The sequence below is a fragment of the Equus quagga genome, chromosome 13, assembly GCF_021613505.1.
Source record: "Equus quagga isolate Etosha38 chromosome 13, UCLA_HA_Equagga_1.0, whole genome shotgun sequence".
NCBI lineage: Eukaryota > Metazoa > Chordata > Mammalia > Perissodactyla > Equidae > Equus > Equus quagga.
In genome coordinates, this window is record NC_060279.1 from 15,435,967 (window position 1) to 15,455,492 (window position 19,526).

General features: G+C 35.4%; 1 protein-coding gene across 2 annotated transcripts in view; it reads left to right on the top strand.

Moving 5' to 3' along the window:
• Window positions 1–19,526, top strand: part of XPR1 (xenotropic and polytropic retrovirus receptor 1) — a 201,676-nt gene that overhangs the window by 149,412 nt on the left and 32,738 nt on the right. Inside the window, exons 8-11 of one of the 2 annotated variants that reach the window (XM_046682621.1) lie at window positions 2,199–2,389; window positions 2,600–2,779; window positions 9,676–9,847; window positions 11,259–11,453. In XM_046682621.1, the coding sequence (XP_046538577.1) occupies window positions 2,199–2,389; window positions 2,600–2,779; window positions 9,676–9,847; window positions 11,259–11,453 (738 nt within the window). The remainder of the gene's footprint in view (window positions 1–2,198; window positions 2,390–2,599; window positions 2,780–9,675; window positions 9,848–11,258; window positions 11,454–19,526) is intronic. The other variant, XM_046682622.1, reaches the window with a different exon arrangement.

Consider the following 19,526-nt stretch of genomic DNA (forward strand, 5'->3'; position numbering starts at 1 on the left):
TGAGTGAAAATGGGTACAACACTGGAGAACCGTTTGGTAATATCTACCAAAACTGAACATATACTGTGCTGGGTTGTTTCTGCTCTTTGGCTAATGTGAATTTTGCTGCTATGAACATGTGTGTGCATGGCTTTGTACCTCTTTTCAGTTCTTCTGGATATATACCTAGGAGTGGAATTGCTCAGTTATAATTCTATGTTTAACTTTCTGAGGTACCACCAATTGTTTTCTACAGAGGCTGCACCATTTTCTCTTCCTGTGAGCAATTTCTACGGGTTCCATTTTCTCCACATCCTCACCAACACTTGTGATTTTCCTTTTGTTCTAATTATAGCCTTCTTAGTGGGTATGAAGTGGTATCTTGTTATGACTAATGATATTGAACATCTTTTCATGTGCTTGTTGGCTGTTTCTGTGTTTTCTTTGGAAAAATGTCTATCCAAGTCCTTTGCCCAATTTTTTCTTTTTTTTGAGGAAGATTAGCCCTGAGCTAACATCTGCTGCCACTCCTCTTTTTTTTTGTTCTTGAAGACTGGCCCTGAACTAACATCCATGCCCATCTTCCTCTACTTTATATGTGGGACACCTGCCACAGCTTATGGTGCCATGTCCACACCCAGGATCTGAACTGGCTAACCCTGGGCTGCTGAAGTGGAACATGCACACTTAACCACTGCACCACTGGGCCAGCCCCCTTTGCACAGTTTTTAATTGAGCTGTTTTATTGTTACAAGAGTTCTTTATATAGTCTAGATAGGAGACCCTTATAAGATATAGGATTTGCAAATATTTTCTCCCATTCTATAGATTGTCTTTTCGTTTCTTGATAATGTCCTTTGACGCACTAAAGTTTTTAATTTTGACGGAGTCCACTGAATCTATTTTTTTCTTTTGTTACTCATGTTTTGGTGTCATGTCTAAGAATACATTGCCAAATCCAAGATCATGAAAAAAGAGTTTTATAATTTTAGCTCTTATATTTAGGTCATTGATCCGTTTTGAACTAATTTTTTTGTATGGTATGAGGTAGGGGGTTCAATTTCATCCTTTTGCATTTGGCTATCCAGTTGTCCCAGAACCATTTGTTGAAGAGAATATTCTTTTCCATTGAATAGTCTTGGCCCTCTTGTTGAAAATCGACGAGCCATAGATGTATACAGTTATTTCTGAACTCTCAATTCTGTTCCATTTTGTCTACGTGTCTATTTTTATGCCAGCACCACACTGTTTTGTTGTAAATTTTGAAACCGTGAAATGTGAGTCCTCTAACTTTGTATCTTCTTTTTCAAAATGTTTTGTCTATCTGAGGCCTCTTGTAATCCACATGAATTTGAGGATCAGCTTTCTATTTCTATTAAAAAAGACCGTTGGAATTTTTCTGTGGGTTGTATTAAATCTGAAGAACACTTTGAGAAGTATTGCCATCTTAACGATATCAAGTCTTCTAATCCATAAACACAGGATTTCTTTCAGCAATGTTTTGTAGTTTTCAATGTACACATCCATCACCTCCTTGGTTAAATTTATTCCTAGATGTAGTATTCTTTTGAGTGCTGTTGTAATTAGAATTTTTTTCTTAATTTCATTTCAGGTTGTTCATTGCTAGTATATACAAAGACAACTGAATTTTGTATGTTGATCTTGTATACTCTGCAACTTTGCTGACTTTATTAGCTCTACGAGTTTTTTGAGCATTCTTTGGGATTTCTATTTATGATTTTTGTTTCCTGACTATTGTAATGTATCAGTGGTCTTTCCTTAGGAATCAGGATGTAAAACTATATATAGTTTTTTGTTTATAACCTCCTAATTAATCTTCTTGCTACTTTACTTGTTACCTTGTAGTCTATTCTTCACATAACAGCTAGAGTAGCCCTTTAAAGTTATTAATCTGGTAATTTCACTTAAGTGCGAAAACTTTCATTGGCTTTATACATTTATGCAAAACTAATGGAATAATGGACTAACATGCTAAAAGTAAAATTTTAGGAAATTTGTTCTGGTGGAAATCTGCAGAGTGAAATGAATGGGGAAAGAAACTGCAGGCAATTTTATCAGGCTCTTGAGATAATCTAGGTTTAGATTTTATTTATGAAAAATTCCTATGCCAGGGCTCTATTATTGAGAATAAAGAGAAAAGACAGTTAAAGGAGACATTATGAATTTTCTGACTAACCAATCAATTAATATTCTTTCAGCTATATTTAAACTTGAAACAGATAGAAGTATATGGCCCTTGATAAGAATCTATCGGGGTGGCTTTCTTCTGATTGAATTCCTTTTTCTACTGGGCATCAACACATATGGTTGGAGACAGGCTGGAGTAAATCATGTGCTCATCTTTGAACTTAATCCAAGAAGCAATTTGTCTCATCAACATCTCTTTGAGGTAATCAAAGCAAGACATAAAGTCCCACAAGTATAGTTTGCATTACCTGTATAGCTGGTTTAGTAAGTATTAAAATCCATCTTCTACTTGAAGAGCATTGAGTCAATAAGTAAACATTTTTCTTAGCTTTGTTTAATAAATTGAAGATATTTCTGAGTAATGGTAAAGATAAAAATAACAATTTTCTCTGTCTTTCCCGTCCTTTATCAGATCGCTGGATTCCTTGGGATATTGTGGTGCCTGAGCCTTCTGGCATGCTTCTTTGCTCCAGTTAGTGTCATACCCACATATGTGTATCCACTTGTCCTTTATGGATTTATGGTTTTCTTTCTTATCAATCCCACCAAAACTTTCTATTATAAATCCCGGTTTTGGCTGCTTAAACTGCTGGTAAGTCCAGAAACTTGTGTACCGTTTTTAGAGTGGTATATTGATCATTGGCTTCCTCTAGGATGAAATCAACACTGCTATATTATACAGCTTCAGAAGGCATGGTTCACATTGTAGTCGATGTGATGTCCCAGTTCCAGGGGCAAAGAACATAGCGTGACTGTACCCCTGACAATGCACAATGCAATGGTCCTGGGAAGAGCACTCATGCATTTTTTCCTCCTAAAATGGAGTATAAAGTGTCCAGGTGTTGAAATGATTTTGCAAGTTAATAATAATTAGTTCATGATTAATTTAATTGCTTCATTATTTAATCAGCTGTGATAACATATAATTTGTTTCCTTTTTTTAAAAGTGGTAAAACTATTATTTTCCTGTTATATTAGTGTAAGTAGTCAACCAAACATTTTTATGTAACGAAAGATTGGTTCTCTAAAAGCGGTAGGAATATCTTGCCAGATCACCAAGTTTAGTTTGAGAAACCGACTTTGATTCTTGTTTATAATAAATTCTGTGTCTTCTTCCACTTGACATATTTCTTTGTGCTGTTGTTGAGGAAGATTGGCCCTGAGCTAACATCCATGCCAGTCTTCCTCTATTTTTTAGTATGTGGGCCGTCAGCACACCATGGCCACTAAAAGAGCTGTATAGGTCCGCACCCTGGAACCAAACCTGGGCTGCCAAAGTGGAGCATGCTGAACTTAACCACTAGGCCACCCTGGGCTGGCCCCCATTTTACCTATTTCCTAATGCTCTCAAAGTCATGCAGTCTCAGCATTATGATAGAGAATTTCTTTCGAGAACGGTAGCTGTATTTTTTGTGATATTGTAAAGATAGCTCTGAGAAGGGACTTCTGCTTACTCCTATATAAAACCAGCTCTATTTTGAAAATCAGTTGTGAATGTTTCATATAATTGTTTCCTAAATTATGAATAACAATACAGTGAAAATTAGTAATTAAATTGACCAATCTCTACACAAACTTTCAAAATTCCTATATTTGCTTCACTTGTTTATCATCTCATATAGAGTATACCACTTTGAAAACTGTAGTTTTTATTTTTTTTCCTTTTGTATGCCCCTTAGGGTTAGCAGATTTTTTTTTTTGTTCTTAACAATACACTCCCTATATATAGCATTAACTAAATTTTTTAAATCTGAAAACATAAAATATGGCTTTCCTATTAAAAACTGTGTAATAAGCGCTCAACAAGTAAAAAGCAACCTATGTTCCCATATAGATAAGTATTTATAGCAATCAGGAAAAGAAAATGGCCAAATCTCCTTGATTGACTTTTTTTCCAAAGTTGATTGTTATTCGTTTCTATTTCTTATTTCTCCCCGTAGGATTTTTGTCACAAATTGAGAATCTTCCTCTTTTCCTCCAATTTAATTAAATATAAATAAATAAATAAGCAAATCATTTCCTTTAAGTGCAGCTCCTCTGGGCCTGACTTTGGGTTTGAATTTTCTGAGTGTGGAATTTAGATGTACAAGAATATTTTGATAAGTTATAAGCATACCATCATCTTTAATATGTTCTGTCATCTTCTAGAAAACATGCTTTTACAGGAGCTTTTTCAAGACAGAAGAAAAGTTTGAGCCTTTTTTTCTCTCTTGAGATTTATACTAAAAATAAATCATTTCCATTTAGTATGACGATATTGGATTACCTTTCTTATTTTGAGATTGTCATTTTGTCACTAGATTTTGTGGAGCTTTTAAACAGTTATTTGCATTAAAATTGTAGTATTCCTCTGGTTACAAAGAAGTACCTTTAAGGTTATAAAGATCTATTGTTTCCTGACTCAATTATTGTGAAATCTCTATAAAGTTCTTTTGAAATGAGGTTTGAAAGTCTCAGAAAACTCAGGTGTTAATATGATTGCATTATTGCAAAAACAGGATAATACAGTTGTGTTCATTGTGTGCTAAGTGAGCATTTCCCCTGTGCATCCTTCTTTATGTAAATAGTAAACTATGATTCATGCATGACCAGTTACTCTTATTAGCAAAACGTTTCCCTATTGAGTAGATGTTTATCTATGCATCTGCCGTGTGTTAATAAGTGAGGACTTGTTAATGGAATAGGTAGGCAATGATGATAGAATAAGGAATACTAGAATAATAAAATGTACTATCAGAAGCAGTGAAATACAGAGAGAAGCACTGTGGTTTGTTAAATTTTCCTAGTAATTGTAAACAGGAAAAATGTTATATATAGATCATTTTAATATTAATTGATTTGTCTTATTTTAATTCAAAACTCACTGAAAAAACTTACCCTTAGACTTATTTTTAGTGAGCTAAGAAGAATGTTTCACCCTGTTTGTGTTTCTCTGATAGAGCTTTTTTTTGTTTATTGAGTTCATAATAATTTACATCAATGTGAGATTCCAGGTGTACATTATTTCTTGACTGTCACCACGTAAGTGCTCCCCTTCACCCACTGTGCCCACCCCCGACCCCCCTTCCCCTGGTAACCACTGAATTGTTTTCTTTGTTCATGTATTTGTTCATATTCCACATATGAGTAAAATCATCTGGTGTTTGTCTTTCTCAGTCTGGCTTATTTTGCTTAGCATAATTCCCTCCAGGTCCTTCCATGTTGTTGCAAATGGGATAAATTTGTCTTTTTTTATGACTGAGTAGTATTCCATTGTAGATATATACCACATCTTCTTTATCCAATCATCAGTTGCTGGGCACTTGGATTGTTTCCATGTCTTGGCTGTGGTGAATAGTGCTGCAGTGAACATAGGGGTGCATATGTTACTTTGGATGGTTGATTTCAAGTTGTTTGGGTAGATACCCAGTAGTGGGATAGCTGGGTCATACGGTAGTTCTATTTTTAGTTTTCTGAGGAATCTCTATACTGTTTTCCATAGTGGCTGCACCAGTTTGAATTCCCACCAGCAGCGTGTGAGGGTTCCCTTCTCTCCACACCCTCTCCAACATTTGTTATTTTTAGTCTTAGTGATGATAGCCACTTTAACAGGTATAAGGTGGTATCTTAGTGTAGTTTTGATTTGCATTTCCCTACTGATTAGTGATGTTGAACATCTTTTCATGTGTTTATGGGCCATCTGTATATCTTTTTTGGAAAAATGTCAGTTCATATCCTCTGCCCATTTTTTGATTGGGCTGTTTGTTTTTTTATTGTTCAGTTGTATGAGTTCCTTATATATTATGGAGATTAACTCCTTGTCAGATATATGATTTGCAAATATTTTCTCCCAGTTGGTGGGTTGTCTCTTTGTTTTGATCCTAGTTTCTTTTGCCTTGCAGAAGCTCTTTAGTCTGATAGAGCTTTTTTTAAAACCTCATCCTAAAGTGAAACTACGTTTCCTTCTTTCTTTCTTTTTTTTGGTGAGGAGGATTGTCCCGGAGCTAAGATCTGTCACCAATCTTTCTCTTTTTGCTTGAGGAAGATTGTCCCTGAGCTAACATCTATGCCAATCCTCCTCTATTTTTTTGTATATGGGACGCTGCCACAGCGTGGCTTGATGAGTAGTGTGTAGGTCCTCTCCCGGGATCCAAACCTGCAAACCCTAGGCTGCCAAAGCAGAGCACACGAACTTAACCACTACACTACCAGGCTGGCCCCTACTTCTTTCTTTTTTTATTTTGCTTTTTAGTGGGAAAAGAACATATGGCACTTGGCTGTAGTGGTAGGCACTGGGTGCCATTTATATCCATATTTAATTTGAATCTGTGGAAGTGATACGCGCTATTCCCTTCCTCCCAAAAAAAACTAAAAAAATTTTTATAAGAGATTAGTTTATTTTGATATGCATATTGTATGTCAAATTAGTACAGTTTATTTATGTTCATTAGGTTATATATCCTCTCCCTGGATCTGTATCTGCCCTAGTCAGAAATCCAGTTAGGAAGTGTAAACAGTGCCCCAGATTTTCTAAACAAAAATATCAATTTATTCTTATAGAAGACTACTTAAAGTTTTTAAATTAGAATTCTTTGCTATATAATTTGGAAATCGGTTTTTCCAATATTTTCTTTATTGTATAGTAGCATTTTTACACACATCTCTGCTATAAGAATAGATTAGAGAGATGTTTTCATTTAATAATGCACTGTTCTGGACATTTTATATGTATTAATTTTTTTAATCCTTTTAATAACCCATGAGGTTGGCTATTAATCTACATTTTATAAATGAAGAAACCTGGGTTAGAAGTTAAATAAGGTTATACAGCCAGTATGTAATGGAGATGCGATATTAGCCCAGGCAGTCTGGCACCATAGTTTGCGCCCTTAAACACTAACATTTAACAGTTAGACCTGTCAGTCACTTTATCTAAGATATTTAACTTTTATCTAGTGGATCCAACTAATGGAATATAAAAAATCACATTTGGAAAGAATGTAATTATTTACAAACTTCTCAAAAGTAGAAATTAAAACTTGGTCTCCTTAACTGTTTATATCTGCATTAACTTAGAAGATGATGTTAGTGTATATTCTTTGTAATAACTTATTGGTGACTTTTTTGTGTATGTAGGTAAAACATCCGATAGCCATAATGTCTCTAGCTTTCTTAATACTGTTACTCGATGAATTATTACCATTTTAGTCAAAATCAAAAAAGGTAGAAAGTGAAAGGCCTCAGCCAGAATAAGAAAGGGAGAAGGAGAATTCTCACACGAACAAGAAAGTTCAGATAAATCTGAGATGAAGTTGACTATGTGTAAATGCCAGGGAGTTAGGTATAATCTGTTTATTTCCTCTCCCCTCACCCTACCTCTGACCAAGCTACTAGCTCCCTTCTTTGTATTTCCAGGGCATTTTGTATGTATAGTTGTAATAGAACTTACTACGTAGTACTATCGTTATTTCTTTAGATATTTATTTGCCCAACCAAACTGTGGGTCTTTGAGGGTTTTGAGAGTAGAGATTGTTTTATTAATCTTTGTACCTCCACAATGCTTGACATATAGTAAATACTTAATGTCTTTGTTAAATGCATGAATAACTATAATTATCTTCTTTCCTTCATTAGTTGTATTATACCAACATTTACTACTCCCTCTTTTCTTCCTTTGTTCATCTTCTCTCTTCTGTAAATTTTCCCTTCCCTCCAGTTTTTATTTTTATGCCATTCCCGTCCTTTTCCAGTCCCATCCCTCCAATTCTTTGTTTCTTATTTAATGCATTCTCCTCTTCTTCTGCTCTTATGGAAATTTTCTGTATTAGCTAGGTTTTGAGGCTGGTTGTGGCAGATTGTGAGGCTAATAGCAGTCTGTCTCACATCAGTTAGAAAGAAGAAATTTGCCCTAGGCTACCAGTTTCACAGAAGTCCATGACTAGAAATTGAGTTAGACTTCCTGATCCTTTGGTGTTTTATCCTAAACTATCCTTTTGTTTGTGTCTGTTTGAATCCTTTAAGTCCATTCTGCACCCTAGAGTATCTTAAAATACAATATAAACTGGCACCAAAACCTCTTTGTGCATAGATGACTAACATCTCAACCCCTAACCCTCTCCCCGCAAAAGCCATATCTGGAGCTTATGGTTGCGAACGGTATAGCTTGTGTCTCTGGCTTATTGCACAACTTATTGAAGAATAAGAGAGTGACCAAGAGACCAAGCCATGGACTCAAAATATATCAGCTCTAGAAAATAATGTCTCAAAGCCTCCATTGTGTCCTATACAAACCTGGTCTGACTTCCAAAGCTCCAAAGTAATATCTGTCATAGATAGTTGACACCCAGAATTAATTTGTAATATAGCCGTTTAGCTGCCTGAAATAATAAAAGGAAATATTTAGAGAAAGGGTAGAAAGAACCAGCCAAGCCTGAGAGTAGATAGCTATAGACTCCCAGGCTGAATGTGTCTATGAAGTGAATATAGCTAGACGGCAAGAGAGCTACAGGTTTAGACTCATTTTCTCAGAACTGCTGCTTTGTCAGAATGCCTTGTTTTAAGAGTCTGCTTTTGCCTGTATAAGGTAGAAAGGGTCTGACAGGATGAGGACTAAAGCTGCCTTCATCCCGTCTTTACTTCAGTCAAGGCCTCTCAAGGCATTCTGTACAATTTGAGTCTATTTCTGGTGATTTGCATTAGTATCCAATCCTTCCTCTCTCTGCAATGCCAGGATTTCCTTTTGCAGTGGTAAACAGACCTCCACAGATAGGTCAGAATGAGTTTGTTGTAGGTCTTCTGTAAAATGGTGATATGAATAGTACCCAGCTTATAGAATTGTTGTAGTTAATGGATTATGAGAAAGGCATTATGGGAAAAATACACATCATGCATTAGTACTCGATACATTTAGCCTAAATTCATTTATCATTGTTTTCATAACAGTGGGATGTGGGTTGATTTTTGTGGCATAATTTTAAGACAAATACAATGATCACCATGGCATTAGTGAAATGAAAGTGACTTTGGTTAGAGAATAAGGCGTGCTTCAGGTGATGTACCATCCTTCCTTTTCTATCCTTTGTAGACAGGAAGAGCTTTGTATTCATTAGCTAAGCTCCTATCCCAGCTAAGGTGGGCGAACATTTCAGAAATTATTATGGCAATTGGTCTATAGCAAAATTTACCCTAGAGCCTAACGCTAGCTGTCCTCTCAGTGCTTCTACTTTCTGCCACTTTCTGCTTTTCCACTGCAACTCTTCCCGCCTCTCCGCTTTCTAACTGTAGCTGTTCCTGCCCTTTTCCTCCGTTTAGTTTCTTTCTTAGTTATCCATTCAACTCATTCCCTTCACTTCTAATTCTCAACCTAGCCACTGTTGCCAGGTTCCTGTATGATTGGTTCATTGATTTTCATTTTATCAGATAAAGTAATCATGGTGCATGGTCGGACATGAAATAGAGAAATTTAATATGAATTGTTTCTATGTTTTCTGATTTTTTTCTTTCTCCCAGTTTCGAGTATTTACGGCCCCCTTCCATAAGGTAGGCTTTGCTGATTTCTGGCTGGCCGATCAGCTGAACAGCCTGTCAGTGATACTGATGGACCTGGAATATATGATCTGCTTCTACAGTTTTGAGCTCAAATGGGATGAAAGTGAGGGCCTGTTGCCAAATGATTCAGAAGGTAGGGTATGAATGTGAATCCACACTACTAAACTGCCAATGTAAACCAAGAAATATTGGGAATGATAACTGCAAAATTTAAGATCATGGTGAAAACTCATCCAATAATATTATAAAATTAATTAAATGTACTTGGCACTTTTTTAGCAATCTCTTTATCTGGTATAATTTGGCTCTTAAATTGTGTGTTAGGATTTTAGCCATCCATTTGCCAAGAGATTTACAACTTTATACTTAAAGAATTCTAAAACTAAAAAAAAAGTTCTAGTGCATTGGTAGTTATATCACAAATGCTTTATTGCCAACAACTGCCATCGTAGGACTGCTTTACAGTGATCAGAAACACTGATTATTCAGTTAGGTCAAGTGCTTTGAGAAAGACATTATAGATTGTTTTTCAGTTCTTATTAGGGACCTTGTTTTTCTTCTGGCTGTTTTTCCCACTCTTAGTTTATGCCAGGAGTTCAAGTTATTAAGGAATTTTCCCTTAATGACAAAGACCAAATTTAGACAAATTATGTAACATCTGATTAACAGAAGTTGATGAAGTCAGTGCCAACACATTTTCATTGATTGCCAGCAGATCACAACTCTGTTGTAGGTTGATCCCACTATTATACAGTCCCAGAATTTGAAGAAAAATTGATTTACCAACTCCATTCTCTCATTTAAAAATACACGCTCCACTCTTTTTTTTTCTTTTTTCTTTTTGTAAGGAAGATTGGCCCTGAGTAACATCTGTTGCCAGTCTTTCTCTTTTTGCTTGAGGAAAATTGTCACTGAGCTAACATCTATGTCAATCTTCCTCTATTTTATGTGGGATGCTGCCACAGCATGGCTTGACGAGCAGTGCTAGGTCCACACCCAAGATCTGAACCTGCAAACCGTGGGCTGTCAAAGCAGAGCACACAAACTTAACCACTGCGCCACCAGACCAGCCCCTTCACTCTCTTTTTAAAAAGAAAGAGGAGCAAAAGAGCATGAACAACCTATAGTGGATATATTATAGTGGTTTGGAGTTAATGAAATTGACTGGAGTCACCATTGTATTTGTAGGTTTTCCAAATGTTTCAAATGACAGAGCTAACCAGGGTTTTTTTCCCCTTTGATTAGAATACTGGTGTTCTAATTTTCTTAGAGTTTCACCACACTTCAAAGAAAAGTGATTCTAGGACAGTCAGAAATCTGAGAGGGCACATTTTCCTACTAGGTCCCCCCTCTGTATTTTACCTTCTCTCTTTGGCTTACCTACCCCTAAAATGTTTGAGAATATATTAGTTGCAAAGAAGCATGATTCTGAAACCCAGGCTCCTTGCTTTTATGGACTTGCTAGTGGTTACCATATGTGACTAAATGATGTGAACAAATTATTTTTTTAAATTGTAACTTTTTCTTCTTTGAAATCTTCACAGAACCAGAAATTTGCCACAAATATTCATATGGTGTGCGGGCCATTGTTCAGTGCATTCCTGCTTGGCTTCGCTTCATCCAGTGCCTGCGCCGATACCGAGACACAAAAAGGGCCTTTCCTCATTTAGTTAATGCTGGCAAATACTCCACAACTTTCTTCACGGTGACGTTTGCAGCCCTTTACAGCACTCATAAAGGTATTCTGTGATTGACTGTGAAGAGACTTTTCAAAACCTGGGTTTTTACTTCTTGAATCTGTTTCTTACTCTGGTTGCTTTTCTATTTTTTCTGTTCTTTTTACCTGCTGAAGTTCCAGTCCCCTCAGTGATACTAGTTTGTTCTTGAACACACTTTTAGTCTCGTTCCAGTATTTACTAATAAGTACCATTAAAAAGAATCAAAGTTGTCCAGAATAGCAAGAATTTGTAGTAATGTTTGAAATCCTGAATTATGTTTAATGGGCTCAATCTGTGGACACCTTGGGTTTTCATTTGGTTTTTTTAGACTTCTTGTTCACTAATGAGGTTGGGAAATGCTAGGTGAAAAAGATTCCCTCTGGCAATCATGTATGCTTTTAATCGCTTTCCTCCACCAAGTAGTAAGGATTGTTTCCAGCCCATTTAACTGCAAATTGAGTTCTCTGATCTCTCTAGTTTCTTATCTCCATGGCAACTAGTTATTACTTGAGACTGCTCTTCTGTTGAGAGGAGAAAAAAGCTTTTAGGTTCTGAGCCACATGCAGTCACTTCTTTTGAATTTTTAACCTTTTCCCAAGAACTGTCAATCAAGGATTTCGCCTCCTTTTACTAAAAAATGCATTCCTTCTTTGTTTACATCAATATCAGCCCACACCTTACAGGCTGCGCTCTCTCTTCTGTGGTGGTAAAGAAATGTTACTAATTGAAATTATTTTTAAATACTTTGGTAAATTTTTTTCAGTGGTTCTTTTTTTTTAATTGAGATGTTGCATTTTAGGAGCGTTAGCTAATGTTCCAGAACTACGACTTATCTAAAGTGTCTCTGATGGTCTTGAAAGATTAGGATGGTGGTTTTTTTGTGAGGCCTGCGTTTGGTCCAACAGAACACTTTATAACATACTTCCACTTTTGCAGTAGATTCTGAGATTGCCGTAATATTAATAATGCAGCCAATAATTTTACCACTTTGTAGGCACTTTTGTTAAATGATATAATTTAACTAAGTACCTCTGTGAAGGAAACACATCCTCAAAACTCCCATAATTTTAACTCTTGCTGAGGAATGTGGTTATTCAATCCTGGCATGCATCGTGAGTCAGAAGGTTGTTACTAGAGAATTTATAAATGAGGCAGTTGATTTGATACATGACTCAAGAACCCTTTACTTTTCTCCCATTCTGGGTAAAAACAAATACTGTCTTTTGATTGAATATTTTAGGCTGTAACATGTCCTTAACTATAGTGATACCATTCAGTAAGAAGCTGAAAATCTGAATTCCTCAAATCTGCAAGCACTCCACATCCAAACACCTAAAGCCAGAAGCAGCGGTCTGAGTAGTACTGCGGTCATCAGACTTGGTTTTTGCTGATGTACCTCTTCAAAAAATTTGTAAGCTATGTTGTTATTTTCTCAGACATTTTTAAGTTTACATCTGAAATGTTTCATCTTAAGTTTAAATAATTACAAAAAGTGTAGCTTCCAGTGTATTTTAAACATTCACATTTAAGAACAAAACTGCTAAATGTTTGTACTGAATGTATCCAGGTAATCTAAATATAAAAGTATGATACTCATCGTGATTTATATTTTTTAAATGAAGCAATTCTACAATAGTCCAAAATTTTACATCTCTTTCCTACTGAACTTTTTTTTAATGTTATATATTTTTATGTTTTAATGACTTTTGTTTGGTACCATATATGTAAATTGAAATTAAATTATTAATTTCCTACTACTAGAAGGTGCTAAGAGATTTTTTCTTTGTGTGTTATAATGATCATTACCCTGATTATTATCTATTGTTGATCAAAGTAACAGTACAAATGTATTACAAATTTTAATAGTTTTTACACACAAACGTTTCTTAATGAGTTAAATTTATATTACTTATTACTAATAAGTTAGTAACATAGCTAAGTACACGAGAAAAGTAAGTTTTTTTGTTGCAATGCCACTCAATTTTTTGGACAAATTCTGAGTTTATATGCCCAAAAAATTGCATAGTAGTCTAGCATCAATAATTATTTTTAGGGGCCGGCCCAGTGGCTCAGCGGTTAAGTTCACACATTCCGCTTCGGCAGCCCGGGGTTCACTGGTTGGGATCCCAGGTATGGACCTATGTGCCACTTGTCAGGCCATGCTGTGGCAGGCATCCCACATATAAAAAATAGAGGAAGATTGGCACAGATGTTAGCTCAGGGCCACTCTCCCTCAGCAAAAAGAGGAGGATTGGCGGCATATGTTGGCTCAGGGCTAATCTTCCTAAAAAAAAAAAAACTTTTAGTGATCTATAAAATTTTCTTTGTTGAAAGCAAAGAGTTGAAAATAAACTGAATAAAGTAAAGAATTGAACATATACTGAATGAAAAAAGGATTTGTTAACTAGAAACTGGAGTCATTCACTTTCTCTGTTTCTAGACAGTATACCAAAAAGCTTGAGTAGAACCAATCATATGATACTTAATTTTAGAGGCTCCTTATTTAGACCACCATTCTCAAAAAACAATTAGGAAAGTAAAAATATTGTTGATTTAAATAGGCATTTGCCAGTGCAGTATTTTTTGATGACATGCTTTTATCTTATCTTTAAGTGTATTTTTGAAAAATATCTTGGAATCACAGATTACTCTCATCCAGTTTATAGGGAATATTTGCTACATACCCTAATTGGATAACTGGTTAGCCAAATCAGAAAAAAATTTGGCTTAAATTAATATATTTATATATACCCCTGTGTAAATACCTCACTTCTTAATTCTAATTCTGACTTAGGTGGATAGATGAGTATATAGACAGACAGAGGAAGCATGCATTCAATAAGTATTATTGAGACTATTCTGTGTATCAGGTTGTACTAGATAATAAAAATAGAGCAACAAACAAAACACAATTCTTGCCCTCAAGAATTTATAATCTAGTAGAGGACAAAGACAAGTAAATTGGCATTAGTTGCTTACACAACAATGTGAATATACTTAAAACTTCTGAACTGTACACTTAGAAATTAATATGGTAAATTTTATGCTGTGTGTTTTTTACCACACACACAAAAAAAAGACATTAAAACAGAGGGTAAAGAGAGAAGCAGGTACCAGAACAGCCTACACCACAAGTCACTAACTCAGCCTCTAGGCCTCATGATGGGAAGTGTGGAGAAGACTTCCCAGAGGTGATAGTTAAACCATACCCTGTTGTCTGTATTAAATTAGGAGGATTCCAGTTATCCCATTATATCTTTTGTTCAAGGCCATGTAATTTGTGAGTGTTGGAAGGGTTACTCTTCCCAATTCTGTCCTCTTCAGCTTAGGGCTCCCCCCCACCCCCCCGCCCCCAGACAAAGCCACACCTATGAAGCTGAGATAATAGTATCTATTGTGTTTACTTTATAGATTTCTTGTAAGGATTAAATAAGGTAGTGCACATGAAATCGCCTTATAAACTCTTAACTTGCTACACAAATGGAATTTATTATTAAATGAAATATAATTCTCTTTGCTGTTTAGAGCTAGTATGTATGTGTACTCCTTTATGGGAAAGTCTTTTTAAGAGAAACCCTTATGATTACCTTGGCTGGGTGGGTTGTAGGGACTAGTATCATTTAGGGATGTGTTTGGCTTTTTGTTCAAGTAACACAGCTGTTTACTCACTGAACTTGATTCACGTGCCCACAGTCAAATTTTTTTTAAAATAAGCATACTTTTAGAGGGACCATTGGTTATATATCTTAATCATATCCCTAAATTTTTTTTTTTAAAAACCCACTTTTTGTAGTTGCTACGTATTAAATTTTTATATCACTAAATTTTTTTACCAAAAAGCCTAAAACAGAGGGAAAAAATTAGAAAGAAAACTCAGAGGAGCCATTGACAGAAAATTGCACATTGAGCAATGATTAGAAGTAGAATTTGATTCCTATTGTTTTCTTGGACAATATGTAAGAGAAAAAAGCATCAGAAAACATAGACTTTAGAAGTAATCATTGAGCCAAAAGAATAGATTCTATATGGTTAATGGAGTAGATCTTTTTCTATTGAATGCTTATGTGCTCTTGCAAAGATGAATTTAATTGGGGGGGGGGGCAGTGTAGAAGAGGGTGAGGTAGCCTTGTTCAGACTCAAGAGATCTGAATCTTTTCAGAGACCTAGCATACAAGAGCTACCATAGTAACAGCATTATTGGGGGCATTTTCAAGATTGTTCCAAAGGTTATGTCTTATGTTATACTGCATGATTTGTAAAAATGGAGGTGCAAGAGTCAATTCTCTACCTAGAGTCATTTTTTAAAGGTGAGGGAGGGGGTTTAGGCAGCTCATTTTAGGGAGGCTCTGTGATAATATTGCAGCCAGCCCTCACTTGTAGTAAAAAGGAAAACACATTTTAAACATTTCAGTGTATTTCATTTTCCATCATTGAAGTTTTAGAAACAAAAGAATTTTGTTAGCAGCCAATTTCTGTATTTTAAGAATTCGCGTTTCATTGCAAGGCTAAACTTGAAGCCAACTCCTACAAGTTTTTTGTTGGAATTAGTATTGGAGGAGACAGAAGAGTATTTTAAATGGTTTTTGTGTGTCCTTGAGGTTTCTTGGCTTTGGCAAGGAAAAGCCTGTGGGAGGTACAATAATAGAAAAAGCCATTGTGGTGGTATTTCTAACCCCTTGTTGGGGAGAGAGCACTTCATTAGATTTTCTGTTTTTCATTTATGGTTTCTAACATCCTAAAATATTGATGAATTCTTTTGGACTTAGCTCTTTGCTATTCTCTGAATATATAGGAGAAAAAGATTTCTTTTAAAAATACTTTATATTTTACTTTAGACTTTTGTGTTAGTATTTGCTAACAAGCATTTGCTACTAGGCTTTTAAAAATACTTGGGAAAAAAGAGAGATTCTCTGCTCACTTAAAAGCTGAGTTCATTTGTGTTTGCTTGGTTGTTTTCCAGCGCCCAGAGCCCTTCTTGTTGAACGTTCTCTAAGGGCTGCTGTGCCCCTAGTGAGGATTCCTCAGCAGTAGTTCAGCGCCTTTAGTGCAAAGAGCCATTTCATTGTTTTGAGTGAGCACACACGGTTCCGAAGTGCTTCCTCTCTGGGCTATGGCCAGTTTGCTACCCTGTTTCTACCCTGAAGAATAGGCTGCTATGCCAGAATTTCCAAATTTTAGTCTTGTTATACTGTATAGTATAATAGAAACACTTAGTTGTTGTTTTTTTTAATTCCCTAGGGAAATTTTTGGCTCGTTAACTTTTTTTTAAGACATGCACACAATTTTTTAAAACAACTTATTTGGATAAATGCTTTCATTTATGGCTTACTATTGAAAGTAGTTCAGATCTTTAACTCTTTTGAAATTTCATATATTCTACTTTAATTTCTCTAGCCTAACTAATGCAGACAAAAAAGTAGATTATTTTAGAATTCATCACTTATCAATATTGGTTTAAATCCTGCTGATGTTATAGAGTCAAATGTCTGAGATATTGTTTGCTTCTGATTATTAACTTGACTTTAGCAAATATTTCCTGAGTAGCTTTTATCTATTCTGCATTGTGTTAATTTTAAATGGTGTTGAATCATATGCACCTTGGACACGTTAACTGATTACACTAGTACCCACTCCATAAGAAGGAAATATGTGCAGAATTCTTTAGGGAGAAATGAGAGAACAGGGCAGAGATAGACCAGAAGTGTTACTCTAATGGGTCTCTCAACACACACAAAAAAAATCAAGAAAGGAACTAAGGGTTCCTTACTGACAAAAAGATTTATATTTTTTCCATCAGCTTTTATCCTGCTTAAAGTGATTAGAGACTGTTTAAACTTTTTATTTTTAATGAAATCTCAAAGAAGACTGATACTGCAACTGATGAGATGGTTCCTAGATGAAGTATTTGAATAGATGTTTCAGAAGTACTGGCTTTGATCCTTTTGGTAAAATTTGGGATAATACACATTTTACTCTACTTCTAAAAATATTCAATTTGAAAGAAAAAGTATCAAATGAAGGTTTCTATAAAAAGGCATCACAGTCTTGGACTGTTTCACTCTGAAATTAAGAATTGTTTCAGATGGCTTTTTTTAGATCTGATATGTTATACTAGTGTAGAATATTGGCAGGTTGTGGGAAATGCTGGAAGAAGTTTTGGCATTCCCTCTCTTTCTCTCTGTGCATGCCACCTATTATATATACTCTGACTCCCTTCTTTTTAGATCTGTTAATTAACCAAAATATGGAATATATATTATTTCTTATATTTCTAGATGACGTTTTTGTGATCTGTGTTTCTTTTTTTACTCAACTCTAATTACTGTATCCTGTTATTATAGCTGCTTAAATATGTACTCCAATTATTTCTATTTTTAAAGGTTTATAATTTTAGCTTGTGTTTATGACTTAATTTTTTACGGTTCAATTAAGAAAAAAGTTCCTGGGGCCGGCCCCGTGGCCGAGCAGTTAACTTCACACACTCCGCTTCTGTGGCCCCAGGCTTGGCCAGTTCAGATCCTGGGTATGGACGTGGCACTGCTCATGAAGCCATGTGTCCCACATAGTACAACCACAAGGACCTACAACTAGAATATACAACTATGTACTGGGGGGCTTTGGGGAGAAGAAGAAGAAAAGAAAAAAAAAAGATTGGCAACAGATGTTAGCTCAGGTGCCAATCTTAAGAAAAGAAAAGAAAAGAAAAGAAAAAAGTTCCTAACCGTATGTGTATAGTACCTGAAACTTTCTTAAAAGTTGCATAAAATAAGCACTTGAGACATTGTCAACAATTGATAAGATCTTTGTATTTCTTTGTAAAGTGATTGTGGTTGATAGCATTCCATTTAGTTAAATAAATGAAATTGTATCTTTTGCGGGAGAGAAGGCAGAAACATGTAATTTTGTCCATTCCGGAATAGTTGTTATTTAGTTATATTGTTAAAGGAGTGGGAAAAGAGAGAAATCAATCTTTAATAATCACTGAAGAGATCATTTTGCTATTGAGGAGCGAGTGAATGAGGATCTATATGAATAGTAGTAAATTGAAATAAATACAATTTAATAATTGAATTACCTTCTTGATTACAGCTATCACATCTATTTTATTCAACTGACGTTTGTAAAACACTCACAGTGTGTCAGAGACTGTGCTAGATGCTAGGTGTACATAGATGAACATGACATACCGTGTCTTTAAGACATCCTGTTGGAGCTCACAGTTTTTACTAAGGAAGAATAACAAATAACAAGAGAACACGAAAAATGTAATAGTACTGTATTATGCGTATCGTGTAGGGTACTGAGGTGGTTTGAAAGAGGGAGTGGTTAATTCAATGAGAGTTTTGATGAAGAGCCAAGTTTTTGTTTTTTATTGAGTTCATAATAGTTTACATCATTGTGAAATTTCAGTTGTACATTACTTCTTGTCCATCACCATGTAAGTGCTCCCCTTCACCCCCTGTACCCACCCCCACACCCCTTCCGCTGGTAACCACTAAACTGTTCTCTTTGTCCATGTGTTTATCTTCTACGTATGAGTGAAATCATACAGTGTTTGTCTTTCTCAGTCTGGCTTATTTCGCTTAACGTAATACCCTCCGAGCTAAGTTTTTTTTTAATTAACCTTTTTATTTTGAGATAATTGTCAGTTCACGTGTTGTTGTTAGAAATAATACAGAGAAATCCCATATACCCTTCACACAGTTTCTCCAGTGGTAAATTACAGAAATATAGTACAATATCACAACTAGGATATTGACATTGATGCAGTCAAGATACAGAACATTTCCATCATCTCTTGTTGCCTTTTTATATCACACTCTCTTCCTACTAGCCCCACTTTCTCCCTAACCCCTGGCAACCACTGATATGTTCTCCATGTTATAATTTTCCCATTTAAAGAGTGTTATATAAGTGGGATCATACAGTTCTGTAACCTTTTGAGATCTAGTTTTTCACTCAGCATAATTGTCTCAAGATTGATCCAGGTTGTTGCATAAATCAATAGTTTGTTCATTTTTGTTGTTAAGTAGTGTTCCACAGTATGAATATACCATAGTCTAACCGTTCACCCACCGAGTGACATTTGTATTG